Consider the following 21,949-nt stretch of genomic DNA (forward strand, 5'->3'; position numbering starts at 1 on the left):
TCATTTTTGGGACTAACCTACTAACCGGAGACCCAGCCCGTATTGTTGTTTTTTTGCCTATTTCAGTATTTCAAAGAAAAGGAATATCAAACGGAGTCCAAACGGAATGAAACCTTCGGGAGCGTGATTTTTGGAACGAACGTGATCCAGAGGACTTGGAGTGCAAGTCAAGAAGCAGCCGAGGCGGCCATGAGGGTGGAGGGCGCGCCCCCCTATCTTGTGGGCCCCTCAGGCGGCCACCGACCTACTTCTTCCTCCTATATATACCCACGTACCCCGAAAACATCCAGGGAGCCAATGAAAAACATATTCCACCACCGTAACCTTCTGTATCCGCGATATCCCATCTTGGAGCCTTCGTCGGCGCTCCGCCGGAGGGGGAATCGACCACGGAGGGCTTCTACATCAACACCATAGCCCCTCCGATGAGTTGTGAGTAGTTTACCACAGACCTTCGGGTCCATAGTTATTAGCTAGATGGCTTCTTCTCTCTTTTTGGATCTCAATACCATGTTATCCCCCTCTCTTGTGGAGATCTATTCGATGTAACTCTTTTTGTGGTGTGTTTGTCGAGATCCTATGAATTGTAGGTTTATGATCAAGTTTGCCCTTTCTCACCTTGAGAGTTGGTGCAAACTTCGCCGGTGCATCCAAACCCCGTGATATGATACGCTCTAGCACACATAAACCTCCTTATATCTTCCTTAAAATAGCCACCATACCTACCTATTATGGCATTTCCATAGCCATTCCGAGATATATTTCCATGCAACTTTACAATGTTCCGTTTATCATCATGACACGCATTACTTTTGTCATATTGCCATTGCATGATCATGTAGTTGACATCGTATTTGTGGCAAAGCCACCATGCATAATTTTTCATACATGTCACTCTTGATTCATTGCACCATCCCGGTACACCGCTAGAGGCATTCATATAGAGTCATATCTTGTTCTAGTTTTGAGTTGTAATTCATATGTTGTAAATCAATAAAAGTGTGATGATCATCATTATTAGAGCATTGTCCCAAAAAGAAAAAAAAAGAAAAAAAAGAAGAAAGGCCAAAAGGAAAAAAAGAAAGGCCAAAGAAAAAAAGATAAAAAAAAGAAAAGAAAGGAACTAAAAAGGGGCAATGTTACTATCCAGGGAGCCAACGAAAAAGAATTTCCACCACTGTAACCTTCTGTATCGCGATATTCCATCTTGGAGCCTTCGCCGGTGCTCCATCGAAGGGGGAATCGACCATGGAGGGCTTCTACATCAACACCATATCCCCTCCGATGAGTTGTGAATAGTTTACCACAGACCTTCGGGTCCATAGTTATTAGCTAGATGGCTTCTTCTCTCTTTTTGGATCTCAATACCATGTTCTCCCCCTCTCTTGTGGAGATTTATTCGATGTAACTCTTTTTGCGGTGTGTTTGTCGAGATCCGATGAATTGTGGGTTTATGATCAAGTTTATCTATGAGAAATATTTGAATCTCCTCTGAATTCTTTTATGTATAATTGAGTTATCTTTGCAAGTCTCTTTGAATTATCAGTTTGGTTTGGCCTACTAGATTGATCTTTCTTGCCATGGGAGAAGTGCTTAGTTTTGGGTTCAATCTTGCGATGTCCTTACCCAGTGACAATAGGGGTTGCAAGGCACGTATTGTATTGTTGCCATCGAGGATAAAAAGGTGGGGTTTATATCATATTGCATGAGTTTATCCCTCTACATCATGTCATCTTTCTTAATGCATTACTCTGTTCTTATGAACTTAATACTTTAAGTGCATGCTGGATAGCGATCGATGTGTGGAATAATAGTAGTAGATGCAGGCAGGAGTCGGTCTACTTGTCACGGACATGATGCCTATATACATGATCATGCCTAGATAATCTCATAATTATTCGCTTTTCTATCAATTACTCGACAGTAATTTGTTCACCCACTGTAATATTTATGCTATCTTGACAGAAGCCACTAGTGAAACCTATGCTCCCCGGTTCTATCTTTTATCATATAAGCTTTCAATCTACTTTTATTTGCATCTTTACTTTTCCAATCTATATTATAAAATACCAAAAATATATTTATCTTATCATACTATCTCTATCAGATCTCACTTTCGCAAGTGGCCGTGAAGGGATTGACAACCCCTTTATTGCGTTGGTTGCGAGTTCTTTGTTTGTTTGTATAGGTGTGTGGGACTTTTGAGGAGCCTCCTACTGGATTGATATCTTGGTTCTCAAAAACTGAGGGAAATACTTACGCTACTATTGCTGCATCACCCTTTCCTCTTCAAGGAAAAGCAACGCAAGCTCAAGACGTAGCAATCAACACTAGCAAATTCTGCCACAGATGAATTAAATATGGACGGATGATCACTCACATTGGTATTATCCATGTTGATGTCAACATTATCTTCTGTAGGAGTATGACCATCATTTTCCTGTTTGGCACTAGTTTGGTCATCCGTAAGAACTATCGCCAACCCGTCTGGATTTCTTGAATTGCTCGTATGGCTCTTATGATTTATTAAGAAGGGATCCTTTCATGTCATCTGCCTCCTTTCTTTTTCTTTTATCACATCCGGGTGGATACTTTATACCCAAACCCAATATGGCGGTGCTGAAATTGAAGGGAACAATTAGGTTTTAAAATTAGTGCAATGCCAATTAACATATTGGATTAATTACAAAAGATCTTCATCTAATATCATGACAAAATCTGCTAGGGCATAGTATAGTACCTTCTCTCTGTAGTCAAATATGGCTATGTGCGTGCAATGATTTGATCACCCTGACAACAATTCCCTACTGAACTGTTCGATCGGCCGAGAATTTTGGAAATCAGGATTAGAAAAAGAAAAAACAGGAAGAAGAACATGCGAGGGCAGAAGGCGTGCACGAGGAGATGTACCTGCCGCAATCGTCGCGTCGTTCGTCGGGAGGCAGAGTTGAAGTCTTGAAGATGAATAGCGGTCAGCGAAACATGCAAAAGGGCAGGGAACGAGACGATCGAGCGATCCGAAGGAAAAGGAAATCATGCATGAATCGAGCGATTCCTTTCAAGTCATCTGCATGTACGTGCAAACATGGGCCAGGCCCATAATCTCTCATTTTCTTTCTTAGGCCTAGCACGCGAGTCATCAGAGGAGAGAGGCTGGGGCGTCGCTGAGTTTGGCTTCATTTTTTTCACTCGTAGTATATACCTGTACTGTACCCTACATACATGTACCTGGAGGGGGAGGCCTGACGTTTGGGGGCCCGGGACGGCCGCCCCATTCGCCCCCCCCCCCCACCCCACCCTCAGGGCCGGCCCTGGCCAGAAGGCATATTGCACTTGTTGATTTACGGTTTTGTAAGATCAAGTCCTGCCTGGTGCACCACGAGCCTAGCTCCTCGTCCACGAGTGGCTCGTATGCCGTCCTGTCCATGATCCTTCCCACCCAGTGCCAAATTTGTCTTGCAAAAACACAATCCAGAAGCAGGTGTTGAATGGACTCCTCTGCTTCACCACAAAGCGGGCAAGAATCCTGATGAGGCAATCCTCGATGAGCAAGCCCGGCTGAAGTCCAGCATCTGTTTTTGAATGCGAGCCAAGCGAAGAAATGGCACCGGAGGGGCGCGCGGGATCCCCAGGCGAATGCCGCCGTTGGTGACACCTCGAGCCCCATGAACCGGGCCGCATGTGCCAATCACGCTGAGAACTGGCCAATTTTTTCTCCCAGCTCCACCTAACAACATCTTACACACCAGTTGTCGTCTGAATCATCTCCACTCGTGACCAAAGCTGAAAGAATTGAAGCAAAGCATCCGACGAGAGGTCTGGACCAATGTCTCCCACCCAGTTGTGGTTTTCAAGCGCGCTCGTGACCGTCTTTGATCCTCTAATTCTAGGCGGGACCCTAGCATATATTAGAGGGACTAATTCGCACGCCCGATTGCCCTGTAACCACCTATCTTCCCAGAAAAGGGTGGATGTCCCATCGACCACTGATGTGCTCACTGTCGCCTGCACCAGTGCCAAGGATTCTTTGGGTACCTTAATTTGAAACTCGCTCCAAGGTCTGCCCTTGTCATATTTCTGCAACCACGGCCATCTGGCTTGAAGGGACTTGTTGAGCCACAACAGGTTGGGAATCCCGAGGCCACCGGCCCATTTAGGCCTACATACAGACTCCCAGGCCAGGGAGCAACTCCCTCTGTTTGCCTTCTTCTTCCCGCACCACAAGAAGCCATGGCAAATCTTGACTAGAGCTGAAATTGTTTTAGTCGGCAGGTCCAAGGCCATCATGGAGTCAACCGGAATTGCACACAACACCGACTGTATGAGCAGCAGCCGTCCGCTTTTTGGAAGCATTGCTGCCTTCCAGAGAGGTAACTCATCCCCCACCCTGTCCACGAGAGCCTGAAGTTGGGCTGTAGTTTGTTTCCTAAGTGCCAACGGCAACCCGAGGTATTTGCACGGGAATGGTGCAGCAGTGCAACCCAAGATATCAGTTACAAGTTGCATCTCCTCCTGAGAACATCGAATAGATAGCGACATGCTCTTGTTCATGTTGACTATCAACCCTGAAGCCTGCCCAAATAGCTGCATGATGGCATGACAAGTTCGTGCCTCTAGCTCATTTGGCTTGAAGAAAACGACCACATCATTCGCAAACATAGAGATTCATTGCCGTAGACCAGTTCTTGCCAGCTGTGTGAGTAGACCCTTATTTGTGACATACTGGAAGATAGCCCGAAGTGGCTCCATGCATAGTATAAAGAGCAAAGGGGACAAGGGTTCCCCTTGCCTCACTCCCTGACAAGCCAGGATTGGTCGCCCCGGTGTGCCATTCATCACAACTTGCGTTGACGAGGTTGCCAAGAGTCCACATATCCAAGATAACCACTTAACTCCAAAACCCATCCTCCGCATAACCTCCAGGAGAAAGGGTCATTTAACTGTATCAAAAGCTTTGGTGATGTCTAGTTTGAGCTGCACCGTCGGGTTTCTCATCGAATGCAATCGCCTCGCCGTACAGTGAACCATCATGAAATTATCGTGAAGAGAGCGACCTCGAATGAAAGCACTTTGATGCGGCCCCACCAGCCGTGGTAGATCCATCGCAAGCCTAATGGCCAAAACCTTGGCAAATATTTTGCCTGGTACGCTTATATGGCTTATTGGCCTAAAGTCTTTGATGTCCACCGCCCCATCCGTCTTAGGGAGGAGGGAGATTAGTGCTTTCTTGACAGATGCGAAGCCTCTCATGTCACCACAGTGAAACTGCTCAAGCGCCCTCATGAAATCTCCCTTGATGATCTGCCAACAGGACACAAAAAACCTGCCTGTAAAACCGTCCAGGACCGGGGCCTTGTCGAGAGGCACTGATTTGAGGACCTTTTCCACCTCTTCAACGGTGAAGGGCTCCTCCAGGTGCGTCAGATCCAGCCGTGGGAGATCGAGTTGATCTAGATCAACCGTGGCAAGCCGGGGCGTCGCCGATCCGGGCAAGCGTGAGTAATAGTCATCCACCACCTCCGCAATACTCTACTGCCCAGTGTATATGGCGCCATTATGATGCATCGTGGTGATCACGCTCTTCCGTTGTCTATGCCTTGCATGCTTCTGGAAAAAAAGTCGTGTTCGCATCGCCTTCCTTGAGTTGTAGTAACCGGGATCTCTGTCGAGCGATCGTACGCTCGAGAGAGCAAAGCCTCAAGAGCTTCCGTTTCAACAATTTCCGCAGACCGTGCTCCTGGTCAGATAGATGCCTGGTGTCCATAGCCTTATCGAGCCTCCTGATTACCTCCATCGCAATGGAAATTTGTAGCCGAATGTTCCCAATCCGACGATCACTCCATTGTTGTAATGCTTTCGCCGTAGCATGTAGTTTGTTATCCAAGGCGATGAAGGGGTTGCCATCGTCAGCAACAGATTGCCACGCAGCGCTGACCACGTCCTGAAAGCCCTCTACCTTGGGCCAGAAGGCCTCAAATCTGAAGCGATGGCCCAGCTAGAAATCCACGTCCAAGTCCACCAAAGGGGGGGAGTGATCCGAGATAGCCGAGCCCAAAGCTGTCAACAGATGGCGAGGGTAGATGTCCTCCCAAGAGTTGGACACGAGGTGGTCGATCTTCTCCAGGGTGGGACTTCTCCGCTCGTTTGACCACGTGTAACGCCTGCCATTTAGATACAGCTCCTTGAGCTCGAGCTTGTTCAGGAGATCTCAGAACCTAGCCATCATCCTCCGATTTATTGCGTTGTTGTTCTTGACCTCAGGATTCACTAACAAGTTGAAGTCGCCCGCAACCATCCAGGGTCCCACGTGCAGATCCCGAATGTCTCGCAGTTCCTGCATGAACTCCACCTTGTCTGCATCGCTTTGCGGACCATACACTCTCGTAAACCACCAAAAGGGCATACCCTCCTGCTCGAAAAGGGCACCCTAACAGCAGCTAAAGTAAACTCCCTTACTCGTCAAGGAACTGGAGTAACGCAAGTCAACTTAAAAGTAAGCCACCCTTAACGACGATCTGGTCTTCAAGTTGACTCCGTAGTCGGGTATATATAACCCGCGGAGCCACTTTTTTCCCAACTGCTACGAGGTGAACGCTATATAAACACCAGTTCACCCAGCCATCAACGCATCACCACAGCAATCTCTAGCTTGTTGCGAATTTGGAGAGCTAGAGCAACCAAATTAGCTGCTTCAACAATAAGCTTCCGCCCATGAGGTTCCCCTCTTCAGTGTTTGCGTGGGCTGCGGCGGTGCTGCTCGCCGTGGCCGCCTTCTCTGCGATGGCGGACGCGTCGCCTCCGCCGTCAAAGTTTCTGAAGGTTGGGTTCTACAAGCACACGTGCCCACAGGCCGAGTACATCGTGCGTGACGCCGTCCGCCGCGCCTTCGCCCGCAACCCAGGCCTCGCCGGTGGCATCATCCGCATGCATTTCCACGACTGTTTCGTCAGGGTAAGCAAAGATCATATATATATATATGCATGCCTCCACGTGTACATGCATGTACCTGATCTGACCGTTGGTTTTGTCTGGTTCGGCACGTGTAGGGTTGCGATGGCTCGCTGCTGATCAACTCGACGCCCGGGAACTCGGCGGAGAAGGATTCGCAGGCCAACAACCCAAGCATGCGTGGCTTCGAGGTCATCGACGAGGCCAAGGCAGCCCTAGAGGCGAGCTGCCCGCGCACCGTCTCCTGCGCCGACGTGCTCGCCTTCGCGGCGCGCGACGGGGCCTACCTTGCCGGCGGCATCAACTACCGCGTGCCCTCTGGTCGCCGTGACGGCCGCGTGTCTATCGCCGACGAGGTGCTCAACAACAACGTGCCATTCCCGACCGACGAGGTCGCGGAGCTCGTGGCCAGCTTCAAGCGCAAGGGGCTCTCCGCTGACGACATGGTCACGCTCTCCGGCGCACACACCATCGGTCGGTCCCACTGCTCCTCCTTCACTCAGCGCATCCACAACTTCTCGGGTGATGCCGGTCGGACCGACCCGTCCATCGACAGGTCTTACGCAGAGGAGCTGAAGCGTCTGTGCCCTCCGTCGACGGACGACGTGAGAGACCCCACAGTGGTGCCGCTGGACCCGGTCACGCCGGGGGAGTTTGACAACCAGTACTTCAAGAACGTACTGGCGCGCAAGGTGCCGCTCACCTCCGACCAGACACTGCTCACCAGTCCCCGGACCGCCGGTATCGTCGCGTTCCACGCTGCCGTGGAGAAGGCATGGCAGGCCAAGTTCGCTGTCGCCATGGTCAAGATGGGCAAGGTGGAGGTTCTCACCGGTGAAGAGGGGGAGATCAGGGAGAAGTGCTTTGTCGTCAACCACCACTAGTCAATCATTCCAAAGTCATTCAAAGCATATAGCTAATTTAATATACTTGTATGTCCGTCGATCGTAGATCATACTTGTAGTTGTTCGTGTATGTAATTTGACTTTCCGTAGTAATTTTTTGTTAGATGTTTGTGTATGTCAAAAAGAGTGGTACTGCATCAGAAAGAATAATTATTGTGTATGGGTAAGAATTGTTTTTTGTATCTTTACAGTACAGTGTCGGCTGCTTTATTTTTGTTTTCAGGGTTAGTGCTTCATTAGCACGAGCAAGCAAGAATGGAGAAGATCGATTCTGCAAAAGAAAAGAAAATAGGGGCATGCTTCAGTTCACTCCATTTTTAAAAAGGGATAAGTATATTTTTTCGTCCCTAATTTCTTCAAAAATATAGAAATGATCCCTCAACCCCAAAACCAGCAAACCGCAGTCTCTTAATTTTTAAAACCGGATAAATATAGTCCCTCATACCACTATGACTGTTTTTCTGCTGACGTGGACTGGTTTTTGTTTGTAACAGTGTGACCAGCCTGTTAGTGGTCGAAACTTGAACAGTATGTGGTGTAAAAAATAAAACACGCGCAAAAAATATATTGTCGGTCGACTGACTCAAACAGGGCACCTCGTGCAAAGTGCAAGCATGGGCTAGGCACCCAGCGAGTAAGCTTTTTTGTGGAGACGACAAATACATTTTATTTATTATTTATCAAAACGCACCTGACATGATAATGGATAGAAATAGAATTCAGCTTTATTAAAAGTTTCATATATCCTTATACTGAGAGATACATTATTGTTTTTCTCTTATACTCGAACACAGAATGCTGGTGCATACGAGTTAGCTATTAATAAATTAAGAAAAATGAGTAAGAACCACTGCATTATTTTATCAATTTTGACATTCGTATCTTTGTTGTATAGATTCTTACACATCAATATAGCTACTTCATTGTGCACATGAGTAAAAAAAAAGCATATGTGCAGAGGACTGAAACTGAAAAAAACAAGAAAAATAAATCGCTTTTAAATGAGTTAATATTATTGTACAGCGAACATGCTTAATATCTGCAAAACTACAAAAGATTTTATAGTTGTCTGTGTAATACTACATAGAATCCGTGGTGTGGTGGTTACCTACTGATATGGCGCATTTTATATTAAGCTATTATTATTTCTTCCTGAGGGTGACAGGTGGGACCCTGCACATTTGTACACGCTGATGTGACGGTTCAGCCTGTACGATGTATCTGATTTTAGTCGAAACAACGCCCGGAAAAGTTGGATCACTCGAGGCGATCAGGGAGGCGACTAGGGGTCCCTTGCGCGTCGCCGGTGACGCCGTCGGTTCCCTCTCTCTCCGTCGGCCGCTCCGGCGGCGGGAGGAAGGGGGAACCTCGGTTCTGTTCACTAGGTGGGTGTGTGGTAGGGTTAGGGTTGAGGGAGACGCTGCCGAGGCCGTTGCGGTGGTGTCGTGTCGGGATAAGTTTCTCCGGGCTCCGTTTGCGGTCAGGCGAGGCTTTTGCTTTCGTCTAGGAGCCAGCGGTGTTGGGGATCCCCGGATCTCGTCGAGGTCGCGGGCTATGGTGGTTGGTGGTTCATCGGCACTGGCAGTTTGGATCCTCAGATGGGCGATGGAGGTAGGGAGACGAAGACCTTTCTTCTTCCTTGTTGGTACGATTTGCTGCTGGTGTTCTTCTCCTTCCTCTGCGCTGATGCTGGTGGGAGATCCTGCTTTGCCCGGGCGGATGGCCCGGCCGCGGTGCCAGACTGGTCGGATGACTCGAGATCTCTTCCTTCCGGAAGGGACACTTTTCGCGGTACTCAAAGCCAAAGATGGCGACGGCTGTTGCAGGTGTGTTGGATTGATGTCCATGCCCTCTCAGTGCTGGTGTCAAGAAAAGAGGAAGCAGCGTGGCGGCAATTGTACCGTGGTCGAAGATGATGACCTGTTTGCGACTGGTTGCAGATCCTTCTGCTGCAGGGGTCTTCTCTCAAGATTCAGAGATGATGACACAAGGCTCCGGAGATCTTCTTGTGTTATGGTTGTTTTAGGGTACTCTAGGTGTTCATGGTCCTTTGTTTTTGCGTTTCAGTGTGCTTGTAAGGGTCACCTACTCTGTACTGATTCGTGATTTGAATGAACAATTTCTTAAAAAGAAACTCCACCTCAGGAAAAAAATTGTCAAAACGGTATGAGGGACTAAACTTATTCGGTTTGAATAGTTAAGAGACCAAATTTTGCTGGTTTTACAGTTGAGGGATCATTTTTATACTCTTTTTTTAGATCATCATTTTTATATTCTTGAAAGAGTTGAGGGATGAAAAATATACTTTTCCCTTTAAAAAATATTAAAAGGGTACTTGTGTCTTTTTGTTTGATCAGAGTTGGTTTGATTAATTTAAATTTACGAGAGGTCCTCCAAAATAGATAGGTTACGTTTTAGTCAGTCCTCGTAGGGGTGGCACTCAGACCGATGGTGATGCTTCTTCTTCAAGTGAGTCTTTCGTACTTGGATCCTTATCAAGTACGTCTGTCAGGATGGATTGGACGGAGCTCCGGCATAGGTTCCTACCAGCTCCTCGGGGTTGCAAGGTTACAGTTTCTCATTGTGCATACAGAACGACGAGATTTGGTGTCGGGTTCTTCAGAACCATGTAAGGGTTCAACGACGACGATTGCAGCTTCAGAGTGTTGATCCTTAGAGGCACGTGCACGAAGACTTCCTATAAGATTGGGTCTCATGACAAGGTCGGGCCGGATGTGGTATGTGAGCGGAGATCGCAGCGCGTCAGCAGCTCATTTTGGCGGTGGTGGTCGGTCAATGGTCTAAGAACGTCGATGTCATTTTTATTATGTTTGGCGTGCTTTGTACTTCTGACGAACTCTTAAAATAGGATTGAGTCTTTTTCGTTGGAAAAAAGGAGAGCCTCATTCTTATAAGATTAGGGTTTGTAACCGGATATTCAATGCATCTTGGCGTGGCAAACTATATGGTATTATCATTATGATTCTCTTTTACTTGATATTTATGTTTGGTTGTGATCCAAATGGTAAGATGTGATTATGACTAGCGCCTACTTATATATTCGCAAAAAAAGACTAGTGATTATTTTTATAATTATGTATGGTTACTTTGATGACTAATTACGAGGTTGATTATCAACAATCTCTACTCCTAAAAGGGAAGTTGGTAGTCTCGTCTCACTCTCTACAACCCCTAGGCAAACACTATATTACGCCCGCAAGCGACTTACAGGCGACCTTTCGCTCAAGCGCACTGAATTTGGACTAGCTCATTTGACGCGTGCATTAGCTCAATCAAATCGGCACTTTCCCAAAATAAAATTATGCATTAAATCATTCAAATCAAATCTTTTGAAAATCTCAACTAAATTTAAACTTCACATGCCTTCCATTACACATACCCAAATCAAATCAAATCATACCAAAACGTCAACTATAATCAAATTTGGCCAGGCATTTGAAGCATGCACGCATTTTTTTTCTTTTTTTCTATGTTTCGTTTTTCTTTTTCTTTTTTCGACGACCAATCTATTATTTTCTTCTCGGCATCTTATTTACAATTAAAGGGGAGTCTACGACGGTGATGGTACGTCAGTATGTCGTTTGTTGGTTCGTTCATCCATCCCGCCCGCCTGCCCATAAGAAAATCATCATTCAATCTATCGTGTTCCCGTAAGAAAGTTTCTCCTAGAAAATGAAGACGTGATCTGATTTTGAATGCATGATGCAATGCACTGCCTAAAAGGAGGGCCGCCTCCCCCACCAGACTTCACGACGCCTCCTTCATGTCTAATGTCAAACCGCGTTCTACCTTCTGCCATTCTCCAGCAGAAGTCGCATCCCTACAAAGCCAACAGGAGGGCTGCCTCCCAGTCGCTGGTCCTCCGTCATCGTCTTGGACTCCTCCCCGCACCCCGCTAGTGCGATATCGGCTGCCTTGCTTGCACATGTCAACATCGACCTCACTTCTCCCGTGGCGGATCTCGACCCCATTGTTGTCGGTGTCGTCTTCAACATTGACGGTGAAGGTGGTCCCAAGCATGATGAGGCCGAAAAGTCCCGGTATGGTCTCCTCAGCCGCCACCCTTCCTCTCGCGCGTGGCCACCACACCTGTTGGGAAATGTAGTAGAAAACAAAAAAACCACACTTACGATCACCCAAAATCAATATGAAGATGCATAACGGGTTGGGATCACGATCGTTACCGTCACCTAGTTGCAGCGGAAGAAGAACGTGTCGATGTAGATCGTACTAGGAGTCCCTCGAACCGTCTATGAATGATCCCTCATACCACCCACGAATAGTCCCTCGAACCGAACACCGAAAGCACGGCCTCTCTACTTAGTTGCAAGCGTGCAACTTTCATGATCCGGCAGCGCTTTGCCGTCTAGAGCAAATCATCGCCGGAGAATTACAGGGAGAAGATTACAACCACACTGGATTATCCTAGCTCTAATTAGTCAACTAGGACAAATAAGAACTAGAACTAGAAGAACTAGATTAGACTCCAAGACTTGTATATCCAATAGAGCAAAAAAAAACTAGTGTATATAGGTTGGAGGAGGATGAGAGGGCAGCCACCAAAGGGGGAAAGTCCCCCTGTGGGGCGCCGGCCACCGGGTGTGGGGAGGGGGGGAGTTTGACTCCTCCCCTAGTCCAATTCGCCCCCCCCCCCCCCAATATGGCAAGGGGGCGCCACTTCCTTATGGGCCCATAACTCCTTTCACCTCTTGGCCTTTTAAGTCCCGTTGATATTCAAATTAAATATAAAATGTTCAAAATACTTCTAGACCATTTTTAATATATTTTAACATCTTCAGAAATATTTTCCACCTATATATAATACCCGGTATTACCCGACACTGAAACCCTTCAGATCACCCTGAAACGCTTCTAGATCCTCTCGGAACTATTCCGAATATTCATGAAATAATTAAACAAATATATTATCATGGCTCCCATCCTGCTAACACTCAGCAGATCATGATTTCCTTAAACTTGTGACTCCATAGGTTCGGTAAGTCACAGACATGGACGAAATTGTTTGTTCAATGACCGATAGCGGGACCATGGACATCCAGATTGGTCCCTGTGAGTACATGAATGATACTCGAGTGAACTTTTGGTTATCATGTGATGTTTATTTTGCTTCCTGATACTTCATAAAACCTGAGATGCAGCGGTATCCTCCTAGGTCGTGACTATGCTCACTATACCAAAATCCTTGTTACCAGTTTTGTTCTTCTTTCTCGTTATTGTGTTTCGGCATCCCTGTGACGAATTCACCTGTGTCTGGCTAGACAATGATTTATGCCCTCGCAATAGAGGGCCCTAAAAATATCTTTGCATCGTTGGAGGAGCAAATCACACTCTTGAGCTATCCGGTCACTTGTCAAACTTTCCGATGAACCTGTAAGTTATCGTTATGATCACCATGTTACATGTGATGTTTGAGAAAGCCCAGAACCCAATGTACCGTAAGAAGTGACCACACTACTCTCGTGGTCTAAGGAGCAATATCATACATTAACACTCCGTGTTATTACAATCGAATGCAGACGATATTAACTCAATTCATAACAAACAAGATTGGGTCGATTCAATATGAACGTTCTTCCAACGTCATAATCTCAATGTTGTTTTAGGATCATCGTTACACTTAACGATCCTAAGATCCGGAAAACGTGATCATCAATAACACTTGAGCTAGTCCTAGAGGCGAGACTAGGAACCTTTTATTTACCGTTTATCATTCCAAACTTGCATATGAGTTTTTCACGGAATCACATATTCCACAATCATAGCAGTTATAGCACATAATATAAACTCTTAACTATGAATATTGAAATATAATAATACAAATATTATTGCCTATAAGGCATATTTTCAACAGTCTCCCACTTGCACTAGAGTCAATAATCTAGTTGCATGTTTTTATTAACACATATGGCTATCCGGTGTTACTCATGCTTTGCCAGTGGTAGAGCCTCTGTCACTGAGTTAATGGCAGTGGTATTAACTTTAGGTTTCTAAATAAGCATATGCTAGTGATTTTTTCGCAAAAAAATGTTTTCTATAAAGTAATAGATTAGTGACATCGGTATTACCCTTACAAAAGAAAATAATATTCAAACTAAAACAAAATCACAATATGAAATAAAAACTAAAACAAAATCAAAAAGTAAAGTTTTCTATGGAAGAATGAATTCATGGCATTGGTATTACCCTTTCAGAAGAAAGTAAATAAAAAAACTAAAACAAAATCAAAATAATGAAGTTTTCTAAGAAAGAATGAAACCCTTTAAGAAGAAAGAAGATGAAAAAGAAAAACCTTTAAAACTTGCACACAACTTTGCGCTGAAATTGCACATTTTGAAATATGTAAAGAATAAGCATCTAATAGTGCAATTTCACATTCTACTATAATTTACACACATATTATTTAAAACTTGCATTTATACTTACACAAAGCAAGAAATAACTATTTCTAAGAAAGAATAAATTAATGGCATTGGTATTACCCTTTAAAAAGAAAGAAAATGAAAAAAAGATAAATTTTACACATAAATTGCACGTTTTCACAATATGCAAGAAAAATCATGTAATAGTGGAATTTCGCAAAAAAGATGTTTCCTAAGAAGTAATGAATTAGTGGCATTGGCATTACCCTTCAATAAGAAAGAAAATGAAATACAAAAAAATCGAAACAAATAAGTTTTATAAGAAAACATGAACTAGTGGCTTTGTTATTACCCTTTAAGAAAAAAAATTGAAATAAAAACTAAAATGAAAACAAAATAATGAGGTATCCTATGGAGGAATTAATTAGTAGCATTGGTATTAACCTTTATGAATAAAGAATAGTTTAAAGAATCTAATACGAACAATGAAAAAATTTGCACAATATATACAAAAAAATTAAAATGTGCAAGAATAGGAATATAATATTGTAATTAGTGACATTTGTATTACCCTTAAAGAAGAAAGAAAATAAAAAAACTAAAACAAAATCAAAATAATGATGTTTCCTAAGGAAGAATGAATTAGTGCTTTTGTATTACCCTTTAAGAAAATCAAAAACAAAATCTAAAGCAAAGAATGAAAAAATTTGCACAGAATATACAAAAATATACTTTTAAAATAGGCAAGAATAAACATATGATTGTGGAATTTTTGCAAAAAAGTAAATTTCCTACAAAGAAATGAATTAGAAGCATTGATATTAGCTTTGAAGAGGGAAGAAAATAAAGCTAAAACTAAATTTAAATAATAAAGTTTTAAAAAGGAGAATGAATTAGTAGCATTGATATTGAAAGTGCGTTATATCGACTAGAGGGGGTGAATAGGCGATTTTTATGAATTCTTCACTGAGGAATTTGCTGGTGAGGAAATTCCTAAATGAAGAACTACTAGCAGCGGAATAAATACTCAAATGTAAACATAACAGAACACAAGCATGGTCATTATAATGGAATGAAGACAAGCATAGAGAACATAAAGCGTAAACACAGGATAACACAGAAAGAAGACGGACAGACTGAAGAAATTGAACTGAGGAAATTGAGAAAGTCTTCAGTCAAAGTCTTCAAACAGATATGAGCAAGCACACCACAACAGGGATGAGGAAATGAAAGTGTTGAGGAAATAGAACCAGTAAGCTTGATGAAGACAATGATTTGATAGACCAGTTCCAACTGCTGTCTCAGTTGTACGTCTGGTTGGAGCGGCTGAGTATTTAAACTCGAGGACACCCAGTCCCGGACACATAGTCCTCACCGTATTCTCCTTGAGTTAAGGTTACACAGACCTCGCCCAATCACTCGTGGTAAGTCTTCAGGTGACTTCCGGACCTTCACAAACTTGGTCACTCGGCGATCCACAATTCCTCTTGGATGCTTTAGACCTTGACGCCTAACCGTCTGGAAGAAGCACAGTCTTCAAAGGTAACAAGCGTTGGATCCACGCAGGATCAATCTCTTCAGTGATGCTCAATCACTTTGGGTTTGAAGGTGTTGGGTTTGGGTTTTCCTCACTTGATGATTTCCGCTCAAAGTCCTCGGAGGATGGGATGCTCTCAAATGACAAGTGTCAGTTTCTCTCGGAGCAGCCAACCCGCTAGTGGTTATAGGGGGCGGTTATTTATAGCCTAGGAAGCAGCCCGACATGATAAGACATAAATGCCCTTGTCTGATATGACCGTTAGGTGGGTAGATATTTTGGGACAGCTGGCGCATAGCACAGCAACGGTCGAAATATTTGACTCTCAAATTCTTTAGGGCTATCATGTTCCTCACTGTGTAGGCAATCCGCACTGGCGAATTCCTAACTCCTCAGTCAGAACAAATTCCTTAGAGACCAGAAAAACTTCGTCTCTGTCACTGAAGAATATGACTGAACTGTATGAGATTTATAATGGCTTCACTCGAAGGGATTGATAGGTGTAGGATTTGAGTTGAGCATCACATAGAAATTTTTCCTTAGTATTTCCTCGACCCCTTTTAACAGTACGGTGTTTCCTATGACTCAAGAAAGAGAAAATGAAACTATAAAAATAAAAGTCTTCACGCTTCATGTTCCTCGAATGATTGCCAAGTCATCAAGGTTACACCAATTTCTTCACTTTCAAAGTCTTCAGAAAGTCTTCAGAAATCCAAAGTCTTTAGTTGAAGAACTTCATTTTAGGGATCGGCTTTCTCTGTAAATATCAAACTCCTCATAGACTTATAGACCTGTGTACACTCACAAACGCATCAGTCCCTTAACCTATAAGTCTTCAATAAACAAAAATCAGTAAGGGGCACTAGATGCACTTACAGATATTACCCTTTAATAAGAAACAAAACAAAAAAACTTGCACACCACTTTGCACTGAAATTGCACTTTTTTATATGTAAACATTAATCATATATAATAGTGCAATTTTTGCACTATAGTATTTGTTTGTATATTTACACTCACCCAACATTTCAAAAATACCTACAAAAGAAAATTTAAAATTAATTAATAAAATTGAATAAAAAAATAAAGGCATAAACAGATAAAAACAAAGAGGGAAATGGGAAGGCTAGGTCGCTCCTAGTAATGGACTTTAGCCCATTAAAGAATTGACTTATCCAAATATGTGGTCAGTCAATTTAGTACAGCCCAAACACCTCACAGAACAAACCAGAAAAAAATATAGCAACATGAACCGCAAAGCAAGATCAACGACACACAAAATTGACTCACCTAAACTAAAATTTCAGGGACTTACATGTAGCTTTTTTGAAAGGAAGATGACTCCCAGCCTCTACATCTGGGAGATGCATGCACCCATTTTATTAATTATTCAAAAAGACCTTACAAAGTAGTACGTCGGGTAGTCTGAAGCCACCATCTTAACAACATTTGTCGCTACTTTTATCCACTTGATAAAGGGGTGCCAATAGTCCGAGCCTAATACCAGACAGACATCACACAAATGCCTAATATCTAAAGCCGGATGCCCCAACCAAGCCACGTACTGGGTTTGGGGCGCAAATCGGTGCGACGCACTTTCATAGGTCATCGCCGCCGTCTTCCACTAATCCATTTTTAGAGCAGGAACTAACGCATCAACCTTGGCAGGCCTGCCATCGACGCCCCAACGGCGCCAGACAACGCCTCCTCCCTGCGCGCGTCCATCATCACACATCAGTCGCTGAGGCCCTGCCATGCCACACCGCCGTGACTCCATGTCGTCGATGCATCACATGGAATGCCACTCCACCACTGAAACCGTCCACTAATCCCTCAAGCCAATGCACACCTCCAAGAATGATGCCCCCAAGGAGGGAATGACACAAGTGCGTCGCCATCATCGGATCGACTGATCTTGGGTTTCCTTCGGAGGTAGCGGAAGGAATTGGGAGCTTCACCTTGATGATGCTTTCAAGAAGGAAATGACGCCGAGGGCGTCACCATCACCGACTCCAGCCACCGGCCAGAGACCAGGTTTTCGCCCGGATCTGTCCCATGAGCATCCAACCGACAACACGTGCAACGTCCAGACCACCTTCAAAGCCCCAGATCTAGCCACCCAGATCCGGCCACCATCCACAACAACACTGCCACTATGGGAGCCCTGGCACACCGTCCACTGCCTGCGTGTCCCACCACTGGAGCATGGGAGGAGGAACACCACGCCATCTTGCCAAACCGCGAGAGCCGCCGAGAGGAATCCCGCGCGCTCGTCACCATCGTTGACCCGACCCAATCCGGAGCCAAAGTCACCAGATCGCCGACGCAGATCTGCCTTGGACAAGGACATCGCCACGCCATGCCGCGCGAGAGGCCTAGACTTCATCTGCCACCACCTTTTCTAGGGCTACCGCCCCAGATCACCACCACCATGAAGTCCTCCACGCCGCCGCATCACCCACACAGGCACCCCATGCCGGCGAGCCGCGGCGCCCTTTGCCACGCCCAAGCCCGACGAGGCCGGCCCGCGTCGCCCCATCGCGCGAGGGGAAGAAGATGCTCCGTCGGCGCTGGTGCCGGTCGGGCTTCGCCCGGCCGTGCCCTTCGGCTGCGGCAAGGGAGGAGGAGGAGGCGATCGCGGCGCAGATCGAAAGCCAATTGAAGAAAAAAAACTAGTATGTACTACTCCCTCCCTTCCTACCTTGGAGGCTAGTCTACAGTCTACAAGGCAACTGATATCACTACAATATCTAAGCTCCCTTGAATGTAAGGGCTGTGAGCGCTCCGGGGCTGAGAGGGTCAAGTGAGCATGTTGCTTATTCTTTTTAAAGAACTACTTAAATTTTAATCATGGTCTTTTATTAAAAATAGGTATTATTTTTCTTGATCACAGTATAATCGAACTCACTCACATACACGAGCATACACTCACCCCTATAAATGCACGCTTGCACACCTTACCCCTATGAGCATTTTTGAGAGACTAGGACGACACATCATCTTAAGATTGATGCAGTCGGCACAGACACCTTCGTAGTTGGTGGGATGTCTCCTCCTACTGACACACACCGCCGAAAGGCCTGAAATAAATCCAAAAAAATGCGAACACCAATGTAAAGTCTGAGACTCTGGTGGCAGGAAATAGCAATGCCTACCTAACCATAGTACGTATTGTTTACGGTCTGGGCCAACCATCCAACTACGTGTGTCCAACACTTGATGTGTTACGTGTCACTTACTCCCTGAACTAAAACCATGACATTTATTGTAGATCAGAGGGACTACTTTTTTGCGAGAAGAAAAAGGTTTACACGTCGCTCATGTACATCAAAGTGATGTATCATAGCATAGTGGCACGGTCACCGCCAGTTTGTCCTATCACCACCTCCTCTATGTCACATAGCTGCATGGGCACCGTCAGTCCACCACCACGCCGCATGCCCCGCCCATCTCTCTATATTTCTCCCCTTCTGTCATGGCAGTATGCCTGAGCCATCACCGCCTCTTCCGCACCACACGGTTGCACAGGCACCCAGCCCTTCACCTGCTCCTCCGCATCATATGGTTGCACGGCACCGCCAGTCCATCACCGCCTCATCCGCACCACATGGTTGCACGGGCGCCCGTCCCACACCGCCTCCTCCACACCACAAGACTGCACGGGCTTTGCCTGTCCACCACCATGCTGCACACCCCACCCATCGCTCCATCTTTCTCCCCATCTTTTATGCGGTAGTTAACTTCCAATGACAACGACGCTCGGGGCCTGGAGACGATTGTCGTCTTCGAACTTGGTCACCTTCATCAACATGCCATGGCCCACAAGGTCTGCAGTACAACTCCTGATACCTCCTTCCTCTCCCTTTGTCATCCTTTCTTTGGCAGCCTGATTCAAATTCAATCTCGCTTGCTTCGGTGTTAAACAAGTAGCAGATTATACGGGGATTTTATCTCATTGTGTAAGGCTTCAATTTAAAAACCTCATGCTTCACTGCTTGAGTACATCTCTGTGCTTGTGGATTAACAACCTCACGCAGTTTATACATGGCATGTTTTATGCGACCTCTGTTCCATGATGTAGTGCATATTAGTTTTTCAAAAGTCAAAGATGTACATTTGACCAAGTTTCTAGAATAAACTATCAATATTTGAAGTACTAAATAAATAAGCTATAACAGTACATGTGCATGTTGATTTTTTTAACTTGGTCAAACATTGGTACGTTTGACTTTTCAAAACAAAGTATGTACTATATTTTAGAACAGAGGGAGTATTAATTAGCATATCGTTCCACGCCTAAGGAGCATGGTCTCTGGGTTAGTTATGTACACAGCTGATGATAACTAGGTTTTTCTGTGAAGATAATTTGCTTAATATTGTCACTGGGTCACTTATGTACACGGCTGATCAGACCTTATTAATGCATCAATAATATTACATTCAAATGAAATGAGATCAATCACTTGTACTATTATCTCTCTATCCTCCATTTCCATCTCTTCCTCTTAGAAGCTGCTATAAACATGCTTCATTCCCTTTCCTGTCGTTAGTCTATGCAAATCATTGCTTTTATTTCGAATATGTTCTTTCTATTTCGATTCTAACTACGCATATGAATGATCAATATTGAAAACCAAAAGCCATATACTTTGGTGTTGTGTTGCAACTTTCAAGTATTTCTCACTTTCACTTCCCTTTTACCATTATTACGGACCTTTATTGTTGGTGTTTTGCGTTATTTGTCTGTGACCAAAGTAAGTTATGAAATATTGGTTGGTCAAATCATAGAGTTGTATGATTGTTCTAGATGATACTACAATCACAAGCCTCAGTTATGCATTATCATCATTTTGAATTAGTTTTGCAGATTTACATTATCATGTCCATCCAGCACTACGGTTTAACCCTGCAGGTCCGTGACATGTTTAACGCCAACAACTACTTTGGATATGTTTTTGACAGTGCTGCTAACATACCATTTTTACGAAGGACAATAGTTGTAAAAAAACCGAGTAATATCCTATCAAGTAAATGATGATGTATCCTACCAACTAGACATGCTCTGCAATGCAATAAAGAGTGTTCTGACCCTAAAATTATGGAAGCGAAAACACAAAAGGCCCATGAAATAAACAACAACCCCCGACCCACAAACAGAGCAGCAAGAAATCTATTTGTGAATTAACAATCAAACAAATAAATGGTAGAAAAGTAGAACGGCGCAGCAAGGCGCGCGTATACTTCTAGTAATATAAGGACTCCGGTTGATTTGATCAATCACTGGAGCAAGGAAAGAATTTGACGTGGTAAAAAGTTGACATGTTTCACGTTGTTGTTAATTGGTGGTCACATAAATTAGCAAGTTAAGACGCGTAGGCGTGTGTACTGTGTACTCTTCTAGCTGCTGCCACCTTTGAAGAATAGTGGCTGCATTTATAGTAATAACCATATATCTAATCGATCAATCAATGTAATTGAAAAGATGATGTTATGAGTTTTGACTAATGTGCATGCAAGCTCAAGGACAAACTAAAACGAAAGAGATCCACTCGTAAACAATACACATCGCTACAAACAAGGGTAGAACTTCTAGAAGAAAAACATAAACGATTCGTGTAGATCATCCAAACTAGCACGACTTTGGCCCCGGGCATCCAGCGCGATTAAAAAGACCGTGTAAAGAATTAGTCTCAAAAGCTTTTCTTTTTCGTTGAAGAAGTATACACAGGTAACATTCATTCCCACATCCCTTCACTTTTGGTTGTTAACAACTCTGATGTGTGTCAGATGATTAATTGTCTTGTTAATACTACAAAGTTTGAGTACCATTATGCACATAGTGACGCACTGCAATATTGCCGGTAAATACTGTATATTTGCATGTCGGTGGAGATCGACGGAGCTAAAGATCATATTAGATTGGCGTGCATACACACTCGTACCTTCCTCAGAATTTACAACCCGGAGCAAAGACATTTTCTTGGTTGCAGGAATTGTTCTCGTCATCGTCATCAGGATAGATAAGCTTACTGAACCCTTGGTCGCACTTATAAACTTACGTAGAGCGATAACGTACATACTATCTCATCCTCGCCTGACTTCATATATTCTCCCTCCGTTCAAAAATATAAGATGTTCTAACTTTTTCTAAATCAGGT

At 44.4% G+C, this 21,949-nt stretch overlaps 1 protein-coding gene across 1 annotated transcript; it reads left to right on the forward strand.

Moving 5' to 3' along the window:
• Positions 1–6,638: 6,638 nt before the first annotated feature.
• On the forward strand, positions 6,639–8,008 carry LOC123087667 (peroxidase 5). Its single transcript, XM_044509718.1, has 2 exons — positions 6,639–6,951; positions 7,047–8,008. Exons 1-2 carry the CDS (start codon positions 6,712–6,714, stop codon positions 7,830–7,832), a joined length of 1,026 nt encoding a protein of 341 aa, XP_044365653.1. The 5' UTR covers positions 6,639–6,711; the 3' UTR covers positions 7,833–8,008.
• Positions 8,009–21,949: the final 13,941 nt, after the last annotated feature.

Source organism: Triticum aestivum, chromosome 1B, assembly GCF_018294505.1.
Source record: "Triticum aestivum cultivar Chinese Spring chromosome 1B, IWGSC CS RefSeq v2.1, whole genome shotgun sequence".
In the NCBI taxonomy this organism is placed as follows: Eukaryota; Viridiplantae; Streptophyta; class Magnoliopsida; order Poales; family Poaceae; genus Triticum; species Triticum aestivum.

Coding starts and splice junctions, on each gene's coding strand:
- LOC123087667 (XM_044509718.1), top strand. CDS start 6,712: ATGAGGTTCCCCTCTTCAGTGTTTGCGTGGGCTGCGGCGGTGCTGCTC. Junction 6,952..7,046: donor TCCACGACTGTTTCGTCAGG/GTAAGCAAAGAT, acceptor CGGCACGTGTAG/GGTTGCGATGGCTCGCTGCT.